The following is a 17808-nucleotide window of genomic DNA, read 5'->3' as shown; positions in this document are numbered from 1 at the left end:
TCGGATCCAAGATGCTTGGTGGTTCGGTCATTTAACGTTTCGGGAATGGAAGGAGACAGACAAAGTGGAGAAACCAGCCAGATGAAGCAATTAATAGAGCGGATTTAATATATTTTGTTAATGATGGGAACAGGTTGTCTTTTATTGCAAAAAAGAAGCTGAGCTAGAAAAAAAAGGAAGGAAGGACAGCTGACAAATTGCCCTTAGGGAGGGTTATTAACACCTAATGAAGCTGACCCCGCAGTGGGTATCTATGCGTGACCTTTGACCTTTAAAGTGCATCTTTAACTTCTGAAACAGGCAGATTCTTAAAAGGAGGCTACTTGTCCTATTGGGAATAGACAGTTATTTTTGATAATGACCTGTGGCTATTAATTATTAATGATTTATTTGTAATTTCTGAAATTCTAGAATAATTGTGTAAAAAATACAATTATTTAAACACAACACAGGTTTTGCATACTGAAGCTGATTTTAAGTTATTCTCAGTTGTGGCTAGGAAGCACAGGGAAAGATAAAAAAGTTGTTCTTTATAATATGTGCTCCTTACATACATAAAAGAAAATATTTTACATATTCAGGTTGATAGTGCAGAGAGAAAATCTTAAAATTAAAACAGAAAATAAATAAAGATGGGCTAAAGCTTTAATACAACTTTTTATAAAGAAGTAATTGATAATTAAATGATTTAATGGTTAGAATTTATTGAGAAATATTAATTTTATTTTACCTTTTATTTTGTATTTGTATGTATTTTGTTTTATTCTGTATTTTATTATATTTTCTTCATTTTGTACTACATTCCCCTGTGCTGCTGTGTCAAATTTAATTTCCCGTAAACATGTTACACATGTTTTCCTAACAGAAGAGCTGAATAAATCTGAGACTTTTGAGACTTTTGCAGTTAACCTAAGAACCCTGAATGACCCCCCACCTTGCCTGCTCCCGCCTCTTCTTCGCGTTCATTATCCTGCTGTGTCTCCGTGTGAGGGACCTGCCATTACACAGCTGTTTCTGGTCCCTGTGCTCTCTAACTTGCACTCGGACAAGTCAACAGGCTGCTCACTCGAGTTTACTTCACAGACAACATTGGAGACTTTGTTTTCAGTTTAGTCAGTCCACACACTGCAAAATACATTCAGGTTGTAATCTGTGATATCTCTTTTACTGTATGTTATTAATTTGGTAGCATCATAGGTGCCAAGTGCTCATTGCATGTGTTTCTGGACTCTGATTGAAAGTGTGTGCAGGCTGTTATGTGTCCTCCATTGGATCGTCTGTTGCTAAAGTTTCTTTTCCTTCTATGCACAGTCATGGTATTATCTTCATCTCTGCTCATGCCGGTCCGTCAGGTATAATAAAATCCCTCTCTTCCCGTGTAGGTTCAATTCATGATGTAGGCATGTATAAAAAAAAATGTCACAGGCAGATGTAAATGCATGTATTTAGTAGTATCAAACACACACATACAGAGCTCTATTTCCATTTCCCAAGCCCTACACTCCCCTTTCACCTCCCCCCTTCCTCCTATCCTTTGTTTTTCCCTCCGCACCTAAAGGTAAATTAGATGCCATTCTACATAACAGATGTCTGGGGAGTCAGGTCTCCTCTTGTACACTGGAGTCTCTCTCTGAACACTCTCTGAGGTCAGATGGAGTTTCCTCTCGCTCCCTCTGAGGAGACGGAGAGTGGCTTCAGGGACACGATCGTCTTTCAGGCGCTCGGGGGGTGAGACGAAAGGGAAAGTAAGAACTCTTGCTCATATGGGGAAAAACCTTTTTCTCAGGTCTGCTCATCAATATTATTGCTGCTGCTGTTGCTCTTAATGCTGTTTATTAGACAAGTGATCCATGATTTGTATCTTTCTGCAAGTTATGAAGGAGAGTGTGAGGCAATTCAACCAACATAAATGTCCTATATTAGTTTGCTCATAGTGGTCATTAAAAAAAGAATATGTATTGGCAATATATTAAAGGTTAAGTTATAACTTATAAATTACTATTAGATATATCCATGACAACACTGTAATAGTAAAAACAGTGTTTATTTTTCTTTTCATTTTACTTGCCTCATTTGCTTGGTTATTCATTTCTTTTGTTGAATATGTGTGATAGAAACCATGTTGAAAAGAGATTAACTGCAAAGATTTGTATAAATTGATTTTTTATTATCTTAAATCCGTTAATAAAACAAAACAAAAAGCTTTTCATTTTTTTTCATGTACCAACAATCAGTTGATAAAATACATTTATATTTAATTTATTTTACTCTTCTATTTATTTTGTGTGTGAAGTGTGTGGCAAGCTAGCTTAACTGACAGTGCCCACCTGGCACCCACAAAGCAGTCTCGTCCTTAATTATTCACAAGTTTAAGCCATGATATAATTTAAAAATTCACCTCAGATGCAGTTGTCATGAACTCAGAAATTATCTATAAAGACCAAAACCACTTTTTTTAACCAGGCTGTAAACATTTATATTTTAACATGGGAGCTTATGGAGCCAACCTCAAGCTATTCTCATTATCCTTAGAAAAACACGATGAGTACTAGCCTTTACAGCGAGCTACCTAGCTGAAGCTAACTTTTGTTATATAACTACACTAGCCAGTACACTTGATGTGAACCAGTTAAATCCTGTGTGCTACCTAATGCATCAGCATCATTATGTAAACTCTTTGGTTGCTCATTTTTTAGGGACCACAATGGAAATAAGTCTAAAATTGTTTACCAGTGCTTTTGAAAATACATATTAGTATTATTTTCTTTTAAAAAAAAAGATCAAAGAGTAACTTGCTGACTCACTGTGTACTCACCGAAGGTCAGCAGCTCAGTCTAAACGAATATTATCAGTCGGTATGAGAAAAGATCATCAAGCTTTATTATATCCAGTGATTACCCAAGCACATTGGAGACAGTGTCCTCTTCCTGTGTACTGCTGGGAGCCAGGCTACAGTTAATTCCCACTTTGGAGCCAGAGATGGGAACAATATCGCATCTCATCCCTCAGGGGCCTGACAGGGGACCAGATCACCTCCCCGAGTCTCATTATTTAATATCAGAGCGCTTTACTCAGAGGCTGCGAGGAGGTCAGAGATTTATAGTCAGTGTTCAATAAAAAGCATCTCACACACACGAAAAAAACACGAGCGCAGATACACACCAGCCCACGATTTACAGGCACCAGTTTTGCTGCAGAGATACAGAGATGCAGAGAAAGAGACAGACTGATGCAGATTCAGACAGCACAGATGGGTGAAGGGTGATTGAGAAAGAGAGGAAGAGCAAAAAGATGAGGGCAATTAGACAAGGGTGGAGAAAGAGGGAATGAGTCCAGTGTCCAGGTCAGGCCTTCAACACTGCAGAGAGAAATGAGACGAGAGAGCCCAAGAAAAATAGAAATCGTTGGCCACACGCATTTTCCATCTTTCTTTTCCTTTCCCTTCATGATAGGAAACACACAAGCTGAGATAGAAGATCACCAAATATAACTACAAACAGATGTGGTTATCGTTCACAATTTAAATCATCAATAAAAATGATATGATAGGAAGGCACTGACAACATAGTCATAATTACTATTTATCGGCTCCAAAATATTACATTGTTTTCCAGCCATAATGGCCATACACTGCAGTTTTGCCATATACCGCTCTCTAGAATCTACATGCTCAGACATCAGACTGACATCCTTTGGTTTGGGGGATAAGACAAACCAGAAATTAATAAAGAGAAAAATTATATATCCATTAAATTGCCATTTATCCCGATGACTTTAAATAGCATCCAGCAGCTGAGAATAGGTTGGAAAGACAAACATTACGACTGATATCTTGATTTTTTAATTATATAAAATGACTGCTTGAATGTTACTGACGGGCCTTACGGTCCAACTCAGGCATAATTCATCGGTAAGCCTGTGGCACTGTCTAAAAATGTTTAAATAGAGGTAATATAAGCACTAATGTAATTGCACATGTTCCTCAATCATTTTAATACTAAAACATATGTTATAGATCTTGAAGTCTGCTCTTGTCCAGAGGTGAACCTTCACTCATAGAAAAAGACACGGATAGGCTATTCAAGGACACTGAAATACTGACTGACTGAAATACTAGACCTATATTGGACCTTTAAATACAAATCTAATATTAGCAAATCATGCCTCAGTGATACACAATTGAGGTTACAATTTTATTTTCCTCAGAGTTAGACCTAGACTTAAATATCTCAACTATTATCGGCCCGATTGCTATGAAACTTTGTACAGACATTCATGGTCGCCAGAGGATTAATCCTAATTATTATGATGATCCCCTAATATAGATTATAACTATAGACATAGTTATAATCTGTGTTATTTTTTTATTTTGTAATATAAATATGAAATATATCTATATAAATAAAAATATCTAAATATTATTAGAATTGAAATCCACCTTCAATACAAAACCATGGCTTTCTGTATCAGCCTTTAGAGATACATACTGGTCAAAATCTAATCCATAGACCCTATGCAGGCCACCATAACATCTTCCATAAGGCCATAAGCTGTCTATCTGTACCAAAGACACTTCAAATTCCCAGAGATCAATGGGTGGTAGCCTGGATAAACCATAATCTCCCCAGCGCCCAACCCTTCCATGGTGCACAGTCAGTCCCATCACCCCAATCTGAGAGGCTGACACTAACACACAGATAATAGAGCACATCGTAACCAGCACATGAACAGACGCTGCAGGCATGATCAATAGGCAGCCAAAGGAACAGGTAATATGATATTGATGGACCCACAATTACAAGGATGGTGAGCAGATGTATGTGATTTTATGTGCGTGTGTGTATGCAGCGTCTCCGCAGCCACCCATGCATGCATGTGCATCTGAGTTAATATATCTTTTTACAACACAAATGTATCTTTGGCCAACTTGACATGCCATTGCATTTAAAACAGCCACTCTCCAGGCCGCAGCACGCTGGGGCTGATCAGTCTGACGCACTGGAGTAGTCATAAGGCCTAAAGGAAATCAATTACTGAGTGACTATGTTGTTAATATCAGGAATGCATTGGCACTTATTCATGAATGAGTCCCCATTTACACATCTATCAGTTGTTATTGAAAAACGAACAAGCAGGGGAATTTCCCAAATAATCTTGTAAAGATGAATTAGCTTTCCAGTCACTAATATGAAATGTCCATATATACAGCACGTATTCCTGTAAATGTTCTGTTTGATTGTATCATCGAAACAAAGCACAGTAGCATTTGAGTTAACCAGTTCAGCTGACAGGGCTGAGCAGCACTGAGCCCTTTCAGTGAAAATCCTTCTAGATGTAATTATCCCTAGATATAGGTATGTAATCCAGAGGCCAGAGTGAAATACCAGAAGTCCAACTCTGGTGGTCCAGAGTATAACGTCACTGACAGTGAAGGGGAAAACGACTTAGGTCAAAATAAATGTCCCAAAAAGAGAAGTGGGAGAGCAAATCAGGCGAGCTGGTGTATTCTAATCCAAATATAACAGACGTCTGTGTAGGTTTAATGAAACAGACCTGTTTTAGAGACAGACAGAGACGGTGAGCTGGCATGGAGGTCCGTATCAAGTGACCAAAAACAGAAAAAAGGTGGAGACAGTAGCAAAATTGTAGAATATAACCTCCGAAATAACCCAGACAGTCGTTGGCCAAATATAAGTCTCCTGGCTTCACAGACTTAATGTCGGGCAGGGGCTGAAACAGTGACATGCAGGTCAAATTCAGAGGATGGAATATAACATAACAGACTGCACTTGCACTGATGGAGCCATTAGGATTCCCTGCATTGCTGTAGGTCTGAACTAACCTGTCATCTCCTACGCTGGCGGCTGACCTGAGGACAGACATGTCGTCGCATACTGAGTTGAGGGTTAGGGCCTAGGTCCGCCCACCCATGAAGCACCGGCACCCACTTTCCCTGCTAACTACTCCGCTTGTGTCTTTATCTGCTCTGTCATTCTCTTAATCAAGCTTGATTGACTTTTCACATTTACATAAATAGACAAGAGGCAATACGGTCATAGCGATGGTGATCACCGTGGTGGAACTCCGAGGTGGTCTCGGTGGTGGGGTTAAGCCCCCCCATGGGAGGTGAAATGTCAGGGCGAGGCTCCCTGTAAGAGTCCAGACTGCTATGTCAAATAAAATAAAATAATGATTTTGACATTAATCCCTTAGATCTTACAGCTACTGAATATCACAGTTAAAGAGCAGCTAGTGAACAATTTTTTGTTGAATGTTGTAATATGTAAGTTTTAATTCAATCACCTTTTTAAATTAGTTATGTAAAATTAAAGACTATTAGAATATTAGAGAGTATTAATCTGTAAATTCAAGTAGAAAGAAAACTGCACTGGCAAAAAGAGAGTGGTCAAGATTTCAATACTAGATTTACTAAACTGGTATTTACTGCATGGTTATTGTATCATATGATGAAGTTTCTGTATTTTGTCTACCTCACTTTTGAGCTGCCAAACTGGCAGAATTTCTATTGAGATGTCATAGAGTATTATTTCAACTCATAACTAAGTAGGGGCGAGCACTCACAAATTTTCCTCATTTTGTTTTTAATAAATCAAAAGCAACAGTTCACTTACTCAAACAGATGTTTGTGTGTGTGTGTGTTCTTGTCTCATCTGCATGTGTAAGTGGACTATTGCTATTGTTTTAATAAAAAGAAAAATGCATGAAGACAATTTTGGAGTGGTTGTGACTAGTGATCTTCCCTTTTCAGATTGTTAAAATTTGATTATTTTTTGGAAGCATAAAAGGTAAAACTGTCCAGAGATTTTAAATTATTATTTTTATTTTGGACAATAGAAAAAAAAACATAATTCTGTGTCCCAGAACATGTTTTTGATTATTTCCCATCCTTATCTTGTGACCTCTTTAGGGTCCTAACTATGTGGAATCAATTACCCAAACGAGGTATTTTATATAAAATCAACAAATAGAGCTTGTTCTTTCCTTTCCATTGACTATTATTTTAAGTCACTAACTTGATCAATCGCCCACAAGTTCAGTTTAATTTCTCTGTCTCCAGTTTTACATTCCTGCAGCTCTACACACGGTTTTCCTCTCATTCTCAGTGGGTTCTTTACTGTTGGATCCCCAGAGACTCCATGCGTTCTCATTTAGTCACTTATTTAGCTGAGCATGACATACTCTCACTTCCATTTTAATCAAGACTCAGCTTAACATCTTTTGTCAAACTGCCGCTGACGTCCCATTACCCCAGGCAGAGGCTGTCTCTGCGCTGCCCGCAGCCTTGCTCTCTCCATATCTCTCTTTGTGTGTTCTCCTTCTCCACCACAGCATCCAACCCTGAGAGCCTGGCTGGTTATTGCTAGGAAGCTTGGCCCTTCCCATTCACATCCTCCCCCTTTCCCTCTGTCATCCCTCCCAGTCTCTGCTGGTCTGGCCTGGCTGCTGAGCCACGCTAATGCGCTGCAGTACATGATGGCCCTGGCTGGGATGGGGCCATAATTCGTTCCATTCCTTTTTATTAAACCCATAGCCACACTGTTATTAGTCCTTGGTGAGGAGAGCTGCTCTGTAACAGCATGATGTCTTCCATATGTGATGTTAGTACCATCCCAAGGAGAGAAGACTGGGAGAGACAGATGAGACAGAGGCTTTTCTCTCCAATGGCATAGTTTGGTTTGAAGAAGGCCTAAGTGACATCCAACAGAAACGATTCAGAGCGCCTTGTGGATGGCTCTTACAGGCGTCTGATGCATCAGTGCAGCGCTGCAATGCAAGACTCATTATGGCTGCTGTCTCTACAGTGGCATTGTAGAAGTCTGCCTTTGATGAATTTCTCCTGCAGTCTTACAAATGTATTAAAACCATTTTTTACTTCCATTCGATGTTCAAAGTACGATGGGGAGCTTGGCTCACTGTTGCCACAGTTTTTTCTGTGTGTACATTTGTAATTCTCTGTGTTTTTAGGTTCCTGAAATGAATAATAGGCTAATAGTAAAGCACTTGTCAACGTGTATGTGTATTTACACATAACACATGTTACACACTGGGGATGTCCATAAATGTCATGGCAAAGTAGCGCAAACCATTGCCTGTCCACTGTGTGTTGGCATTTTCTATTGTTTCTAAGCTGAGAGCAGTATAAAAACACTGCAATGGTGAATATATAGTTTCTTTATTGTCCCAAGCTAAATAATATCTGTATAAATTAAAACATAATGATAGGCTGTTTTTCCACATAAGTGGAATAATGTATGTGTGCATGGGTACAGTGCCACTCTGCTGCCAAAAAATAGGGCTACCCTGAAAGCCATGGTGTAAATTGAACATTGCTCCTATATCCGCAAAAGCACCACAGAGCTACAATGTCTCTCAGATAACTCACTTTGCAATAACATCTGGTCTCTTGAAAATAGAGAACATCTCTTTTTTTTCTACTCTTGAGGGGGAAACATACCAGCAGCAGTTTATCAAACTTGCAGTAAGAAGTAGTGAGAGTTTGTCAGTGACATAAATGTGTCTTCTTCTACTTCACTGGCAGGAATCCTTTAAATAGTTTAGAATACGCTTATTTACTTTCTTTTTGAGAGTAAGATCAGAAGATGGCCTCATGTCTATTATCAGCCGGTTGGCTTAGCATAAAGACTGGAAACAGCGGGAAAAGCTAACTTAAAACAAATATGCTTACCAGTACATCAAAAGCTCACTAGTTATAGCTTATTAGTTAAATCTTCACAAAAAACTAAGAGTAAAAGAAGACAACCTGGGGCTTGTGTGTGAAGCTAATGTAAATAATGCTTACCGTATTCACTTTCTTAACAAGAGTTAGAAGAGATGGTTGATACCACTCTCATATCAGTCAGTTAAATATGAAGCTACAGTAGAAGGTTATCCTAGCTTAGCACGAAGACTGGAAACAGATAGCCTAGCTCTGTCTAAAGCTAAAAGAACTTAACTAACTGGTCACTTATTAAAATTCTACATCAAGTTTGTTCAATGTGCACAAAAACAAGTATATAAATGCTAAATTGTGATTTAAGTTGGGGTTATTTGCGAAGTTAGCTAACTGGCTGCTAGCTGTTGACAGACAGATATGAGTATGGTATTAATCTTCTTATCTGACTCTTAGCAAGAAAGCAAGGAAGTCTATTCCCCAAAATGAACTTAATTTATAAAAATTCTGTTTCAGCACACAAATCCCATTTCTGGTAACCCTTTGAAAGGTCGCTGGAGACTGAACGGACATATCTAAAAAAAAAATACAAATCAGGTACGTGATGTTCCTGGTAGATTAATGTGCTTTCTGTCTGATGTCATACATTAGCTTGAGCAGCCAGCAGCACAAGGTGCACAGACAGCAGAGATCCGTTATTCATGTGCAGAATAACCTTGAGATGTTGAGACATCACAATATCAATATCTCTGTTATTCTGGATATTAAATCCTTCAGTATAAATAGATCATAACTATGATAAGTAAAAGGGGAAAACAGAGACACTTATAACCGCACAATGAACATGAACAATGGATATGAATAAAAATACTGAGCATTTCTAACCATGGCACCAGTAAATTAGAGGACAAAAATTCCAGTGTTCATTCCACATTTGGAAAAAAATACAAATGATTCATGGACAAATCTGGTCCTCTACTGGAAAGTCCACGGCTTACAATAAGTCCAATAATACACCATAATGAGTTTTATATTCCAAACAGTAAGTATTTTACTAGACTTGATGTCACTGTTATTCAAACATTGCATATTTCACTCTCTAATGAAACTCTCCGGATACAATATTCCATTATAAATAAAAGAAAAGCAGTCTGTCTGCATATGTTGAGGCCATACAGATGATTCCTTACACAGAACATCAGTCCCACATGCTATAAAATCATCACCTAAACAAAGCAACACTGAAATCATTTAACAATCAGCTCATAAATGCCACAATAGCGTGAAACTGTGTCCTGCCTCGTACCACTTTTAGGGGCGATGTTCCAGAATATAATGATTTCATTGTTCAGTGGAACACATGCGGCAAAAGAAATGAAAGCTTCTGTTTCATATATCACTCGGTAATAATTGAAGAAATGTGTTGCTGCCCTCATTTGAGGAAGAAAAAACACTTCAAAGATTTCTCTTTTAAAATAATAAAAAAAGACTCTTAGGGTCAAATCTGGAGCGAGATATTTCTGTCAGGGCCTGTCAGAGGGGAACTACCTTAACAGTGGATGTTGTGAAGACGTTTGTGATAGACTGATATAGCAGGATAGGCTTTGATGTAGCTGAAATACAGCTCTGGGCCTTCCATGGTTAAAATGATGAATGGATAAAAATGTCTCTTGGTAACATTAAAATTGACAGTGGCAGTATATCAGTCAGGAGTTTTTGTCTGAGTGCATAAAAAGCTTGAACTGAGCGATGCTCTGCAACTCGATACTAAAGATTACATGCACACATGCACATATTTGAACACACAACATGCATGAAATAATACACTCACAGAAATTCTACCCTACTATTGAATCTCATCTCAAACATCTTCCGAAATTCAGATCACAAAGTAATGATAGGCCCGTACTGTACTGGGAGCTGAAGGGATGCGTGTGCAAAAAAGTTAGTTTTAGTTGTTTTTTTTAAATGTCTTTTCTACAAGATCCACACTTTTTAGCCATGTTGACATGAAAACATCTCAGGAATATTTGACGGACTGTTATGGGATTTGACTCAGACATTCATGTTCCCCTGGAGGATAACTTTTTCTCCAGCGCCATTATTAGGTCAAAATGTAATTTGCTCAATATCTGACCAAATACCTAACTCATGACTATCCCATTATCCTCAGCTTTATGCCTGTTTTATGTTTAGTGCTAGTTAGCAAATGTTAGCTAGCTTGCAACTAGGTAAACATACCTGCTAAGCATCAGCATGTTAGCATTGTCTTTGTGCGTGTGTTAGCATACAGACGTTAGCACCACTGTTACTAAGTACAGCCTCACAGAGCTGCTAGCATGCCGGTAAACTACACTGTTTTAGTAATTATTACAAAAAAGTATACATCGTTTTGTCACTTTGTCACTTTCATATGTATTTAGGACACACCATTAGTCTTAAAGTGAATTAAATATAAAAAAAATTCATGCTCAGTGGTCATTTTTGAATTACATTTGTTGCCATTGACTTTGCACAGCCAGTTCTTGACTCAACCTTCATAATGGCACTGGCCATGGTTGCTGAGAGGTTTGTAAAGTAATGCCACGGACTGAATTTCCTGCCCATCCCCCGCTCGTTCTAACGTTTGCATGAGGATGCCACAATTTTGGATTAAGGCCATAACTGTGCAAGCCAGACAATAGGAAGACAGAAAGCATGCCTGAGCTGGGTGTGTTAGTGGTGATACCTGTTTTGTGTAGTTGGTGACTTAAAAGAGCCCAAACCACAGCTGCATCAGAGCAGGCTTCGGTTTTTACATTTCGATAAGAGCTTGGAAATCACTGAAAACACATGACAACAGAAAATACTTTTTTATTTAATTTTACTCTTGTTTTTGTGACAGAAAATGTCACTTTAAGTTCCCCCCGTGTTTAATTATCATTTTTATGTTGTGTAATGTAATGTTTCCTGTCTTATGGTTGGACCTGCAAAACAAAAAGACTCATAGCAATAACATGACCACGGCCACAATGTTCCTCCCATTACCTCAGTATGGTGGCATAATGATGATGGGAGCTGACATCATGCATGCCACTGATTTCTTTCTTTGTGCTGCTTTTCAACAGCATGTTATTAACATCATTTAAGGTTTCCTCCACGGTCTTATACACCCCCCAACCCCCTCACAGACACGAGGATGAGGAGTGCATTGTTCTACCAGGGCCCAGCTGGATTCAATGGCTGTGAGCAGCCCTAACGGTGCAGCAGCTACAGTATAGTTAGTCACAAAGGTGGCAGGGAAATTACAGTGTACACATACTTGCAGTTTGGACGTCTTCCACTTCTGGAAGCCAATAAAGACTGCATATGCTGCTGCCAACAACTGCAAAAGCTATACTTGGATGTAGAAGTTCAGGCCGTGCCAAGATATTGCTCACCAAGCACGGCTCATACAGAACAATATGTTTTAATGATCGGATTCAATAAAATAATGATGATTGGTTCCATTAGATCCTTACAGAATATCTCTTTCAGGAGTTGGTGCACTGACACAATTTATTTCATTCTTAACAATAGCTCTATTGTCCGTGAGTGTGTGCACTCATACATAGGTTTGCATGCGAACTAAAACCCTTTGGTTCCACCAACCTAAATACTGCAACTTGTCTGCCCACTTCCTGTACAGAGAATTACAATACTGTAAAACCCCAGTGAGAAGGGTTTTTTCAGTACATCACATGTGGATATCTGTTTCTTCTTATACACCAGTTCTTAGACTTCCTGATTACAAATCACTTAAGATCTAAGTCTGCGCAGCTTTATTGTTAGTCAAGAACAGACAGAAAACTACAGAGGAAAACTATAGCTGACAAATCCTTTCAGTCCGTGCAGCTCTAAAAGAACTTGGGTTTGGCTGTGTGTTGTCTCTGTTGCCATGCCTCTGAGTAGCCACTTGTGTCTGTACTTCTTCCTCTCTTCTCAAATTTTACACAGGGTGTGCAGCTGAACCACAAATCTCCTGTCTGGTGCCATCGCAGAGGTCCAGTGGATAGGACAAGAATGAATGATCAGCAAAATAAAGTCTCGAAAGTTAAAGAATTAGTTGTTAATGGCTCCTGTGAGTGTTACATAATTTAAAATCATGCTATTGTATTATTGGGTAGTGTTGTTACTGCTATTGATGCAACATGTGAGCAGCATTTTATTAATGCAGCTAGTTGAGGTGGAGCTAATTTATATTCTAATGGGTTGTTTAATATACTGCATATCAATGCATCATATGCTCATGTTCTGCAAAGCCTTTAGTTACAGTAGCTGTAAAATAAAAATTGTGTGTGTAAATGTAGTAATATGAGCAGTATAAGTACCTAAGTGAATGTACTTTGCACCACTATGATATAATAACCAGGCACACAAAGGAGAAATACCTTACTGTTGAGGTGTGGTTGTGGTTCACTCTGTACTGGCATCAATAAAAGAGAATATTTTCATGTGGTAGTTTTGGTTGCAAATTTGACATTGGCTACAGCGCCTATGGTCTGAATCTCTACAAGAGTCAATCTTGATAATCTGGGCATTTGTTTTATTGTGTTTGTGTGTGCCACCTACATTAAAAAAAAGTAAATTATAGCATTTTTTTTTATTCTTTATTTTCTATTTAACTTTTATTCACCCAGGATGTCCCTTGAGATATACTTTCTCTTTAAGAAGAGAAGCCTGGGCAAAGTGGCAGCATAGAGCGTAGAATAGTTTTTATTAGGTGACACATATAGTCACCTAATAAAAACTATTAATTTACAACATCCACTTATTAGAAAGCATATAACACAATATGAGGAGCGAGCTTAACTTTTTAAAACAGTCACATTTATCATGAAACTAATTTTTAATGTGGTTTCTAAATGAAGATGTAGTACAGAGATGTACTTCTTTTCTTAAAAAGCAAAAAATGTGTTCACATCAAGATGTTGATTCATATATCAAAAGTCACACAGAAGAACAGCACAGAAAAAAAGCTGTCTGCTTAGTTTAGTTGAGATGGATAAGTTTCATATGTTATTATTTCAATCAGCTTAACCAAGGGCTGAGGACCTCCAGTATGGCTTCCTGCAAACCTATAGGTGTGTTACTGTACACTTAAGGGCCTGCTAGTATTTTAGTGTACAGTATACTGTAGTAGTATTACACTATACTGCTAGTATAATTATCTCCTCTGATTGAAGTTATTTTCCCTCATTTGCAGTGGAGACTTTCTGCACTTTGAACAGCCTGGTGTGCATTGTGCCTGCGTGACATTGAGCATGATAGGTATACACACAACACGTAACCCTACTGTATGCACTGACATGCACAGCAGAACACACACAAACACACGCACACACTGAGATGATGGATTAATAGCAGAGGAGTGGTCAGGCGGCTGCAGGCCCTCCAGGGAGCCGACCTGCAGCAGAGAGGCCACCCAATCACGGCACATTCCTGCATGCGACTGTGTTTGCAGCCCTGCAGATACGACACCCTGCAGGTATTCCTGCTCGGCCCTGAGTAAAGGCGTGCCATCAGAAGCGATAAGCAAGACCTTATGACTGAAGAAATTCAAACAGGTTATTCAAATATCTTCAAAAGAACCGAATCTTGGATCAACGAATGATTAATGATAGATTAACACAGGCCATGAATTTATTATGGATAAATCATTGAACCAACAGAAAGTTTCACTTGATTTATCTGATGATGCTTTACATTGCTGCTGTGATTAATGGACTCACGAACTGTAGTCAGAAAAACCTAATGAAATTAGAATTTGAAATTGTGTTTCATTTGAATAGCCAGGCAATGTTGCAAACAGCAAATCGATGCCTCCACGTAGGTAAATGTTCAATGTATTTAATCAGCCCAGTTTCACATTATACAACATTATACAAAGTCCATCAATACATTGATGGAACAGTACACACCGGGCTGTCTGATGAGGACTAATCTCACTATGTTGACTTTGTCTTATTGTGTTTTGAAAGGCCTTTATGGCTGCTACTGCACTGTTGTTTGATCAGCGATTATAGAAACACATTGACCATAAGATCACATCAGCAGACATATTACTGTCTGAGAATCAGCATTAGTCACAGGGATGAGATATCTGATCCAAACGCCCGACTGCGAGGATTAGTCACCGTGGAGGAGTGACAAGGCTGTGTGGAGCTGAATAAGGGTTTAGTCTTACACCTTTTGATTCCTGCCTAGGTGTATAAGACAGTATCACATGTCAAATGCAGCTTTGTGCTATCAAAACAATCCAGGAAACTGTCAAATTCATCTCAGCAAAGCCGTCTGAGAACAAATCCCATGCTGTGAATGATGACTGGGATGGATTATCAACGTAATATCAAGGTGCAGGGATACCTTTCATATACTTTTAAAGAAATGACTCACACAGTGTACAAATATAATTTGTGTATATGTGCGTGTCTCTCTCTGATGTAAATGTGTGTACAATTGACAGCTTCCAGTCAATGGGTCCATCAGGGATAGCAGTTGTATTGTTCAGTCTCATTTCCTGCATGTTTGCTCAGCTGTACAGATGTGTACCAAATGTGTGTTGAAAGTGTAGATTTCCTCCTTGGCAACATCATGTAAAGTCTACCAAAACAGGGAAATACAGGTCTCTTTTCATTACAGCTTTGTGTAGAAGGTGTTTTATTATAAAGATTTTAACTGATCATAGTTGTAGATGGTAACTCATGTTAATATTCTCAACAAATTAGGATGCAAAGAGGTGGGTGTTTAATTTCAGCAGTCACATTGTAATGGCAACAGTGTAGCCTGTTAGTGACTTTTTCCATATTTGCCATATGTGCTGATTTTATCGTGGGATTTTTAAAATTAGGAAGCTATCCTATAGTTAGTGGTTGAATAATGATACGAAACTATGCTCCAGTTAGGCTACAACATAATATATAACACACAGAGTATACTATAAAATATATCAATCAGTATGTGACATAGCCTCTACGCTGCCAGATATTTTTACTTCACCACACTGATCCTTTTTTCTTATCACATTAGTATTAATGGAAATTATAATATTTCCGAGCGCGTCTGAAGGCATCATCTGAGTTCCACACATCCTGTCGCGTGCAACAGCTTTGCCGCGAAAAACTGAGGAAAACAGAGCCAGGTAGGAGCGATTAAAACAGCAAAATATAGCAGAAGATACGCTATTTTAATCAAACTATGGCTAAAATAACTCTGAAAAAATACGTCCAGAGTCACTTCATGTTGAGGTTTGTGGTGTATTATCTGCAGAGGAGTTTATACAGTGAACTAGTTAGCTGACCTTAACTTAAGCCATGTTTCACTGTTAGCTAACTACCTACTTTTTCAACAAGTTACTCTTGTGTATTCATTTTAAGTTGTGCTCTCAGAGAAAATGGGAGATATGCTGATACTTTCTGACCAGGTGGAATTAAAACCAAACTGTTAACTCTCATTGTTTTATTTGTTTAACCTCATTTTACAGTCTGTAAATGTGATAAAAACTGGCCTGGATATAAAGTAACAAAATGGCTGCTCAGACCTACATTGCCATCTCAGAGCTGCACCCAAACGTCTCCCATCCGGTGAGTTCAGAGGATTTTTTTTTCAGTCAGTTACAGAAATTTAATATATTTATAATTCTGAAAGCAGCCCTTAAAACAAATCAGTGTCTAATAGCCAGGAATCATTTACACTGGTGATGATGCATTTCAGACCTGTTGTGTGTTGAACTGTGAAAATATTCTGCACACTGTCATTGTCCTTGTAATGTTTTTTTCAGAAACTGGCAGGCATCATTATTGGGAAATCTGATGTCAAAAGCTTTCCTGACAGAAAAAGTTAGTATCTTTTTATATTATTGCACTTAAGTTGTTATTTTCATTTAAAAATATATATAATATAATAATCAGTCCTGCACCTCAGTGTCTTGTACACCAGCCCCCTCTTCTGGAGAACAGATAAATGAATATCTCTTCTCTGAGCTTTTCTCTCCTCTTCTTTTCCATTGAACTGCAATGCTAACCGAACCAATATGTCTGAATTTCAGATATTGGTGTAGACAGATTCACATTTGGCTTCACCGTAAAGGACTCACCTGACTTCTTTATTAATGTGACAGCCTGGGGAAACGATGGATACATCAACGGGCTCTCCAGCAGCTTCAGCATTGGAGACTGTGGTCAGGAAGTCATTCTCAAAGTTCCAACAAGCCTTTAAGATTCTTGAAAATTTGTGGATTTGGCAAAAATATATGTATATTTTATATATTAATAACAGTAGCATTTAGCATTCTGTGACGTATTTCTGTAACTGTAGAATGAAATCTTAGAGTAGAAAAAACAATTTACTAAAAAGCTAATTATGAAAACAAAAAGATAAACTTGCACAAAATTGTTTATTATTATTTTTTCCAGTCGTCATTGAAAATCCTTTAGTTTCCAACAAAGACCCAGAGAAAGGGGACAGATTCTGTCCCACAACACCAAGGTAATTACTACTTTCAATACGGATGTTGCAGAAGAATCGAAAGTCTTCCTCATACTGCTGTGCTTTTAGATAGCTGGAGGGTAGGGATGTTCACGTAGTGTAACACTGTGTTAAATATGATGTAACAACGTGTAATGTCTGATGATGGTGTCAAACGACTCGCTAATTCAATGGCCTGCATCTGCTGTCTCAGCCTCTACAGGCTGCTGGTGACGGAGGCTCATTCCCAGGTGACTCTATGTGCTGACATAGACACAATGGACAGGCTGCTGCCACTGATCCACCTGCCAGTGAAGGACTCCGCAGATTTCTACTCTCTGGGAGACATTGTGGCCAACGGGCAGAGGCTGGATGGCACTGTGATAAATGTACTGGCTGCAGTGAAGTCGGTAGGGCACCTTAAGGCCACAGTCTTTCAGTGTGAAATAGTATAGTTTATAGCTTTTGTGTATACATGGAGAGAGTGGAACAATGGTGATAACGTCACCAGTGTGTTTCTCCCAGTGGAGAAAATATCTGTTCTACATCTATCTTAAGTTTGAAGTATCAAACAGTATCAAAGCTTAGCAAGAAGACTGGATACAGGGGGAAACAGCTAGCCTGGATCTATC

The 17808-nt window shown here is 38.6% G+C and overlaps 1 protein-coding gene across 1 annotated transcript in view; it reads left to right on the top strand.

Moving 5' to 3' along the window:
* The first annotated feature begins 15795 nt into the window (after positions 1–15795).
* The window catches only part of meiob (meiosis specific with OB-fold), a 6351-nt gene continuing 4338 nt past the window's right edge, over positions 15796–17808 (top strand). The window contains exons 1-6 of the mRNA XM_035659546.1: positions 15796–15851; positions 16194–16293; positions 16491–16548; positions 16758–16889; positions 17125–17197; positions 17391–17586. Coding sequence (XP_035515439.1) covers positions 16237–16293; positions 16491–16548; positions 16758–16889; positions 17125–17197; positions 17391–17586 — 516 coding nt within the window. The 5' untranslated portion in view covers positions 15796–15851; positions 16194–16236. The remainder of the gene's footprint in view (positions 15852–16193; positions 16294–16490; positions 16549–16757; positions 16890–17124; positions 17198–17390; positions 17587–17808) is intronic.

The sequence above is a fragment of the Morone saxatilis genome, unplaced genomic scaffold (genome assembly GCF_004916995.1).
Source record: "Morone saxatilis isolate NCDOM2014 unplaced genomic scaffold, NCSU_SB_2.0 Contig1, whole genome shotgun sequence".
NCBI lineage: Eukaryota > Metazoa > Chordata > Actinopteri > Moronidae > Morone > Morone saxatilis.
This window is presented reverse-complemented; position numbering and strand designations above follow the sequence as displayed.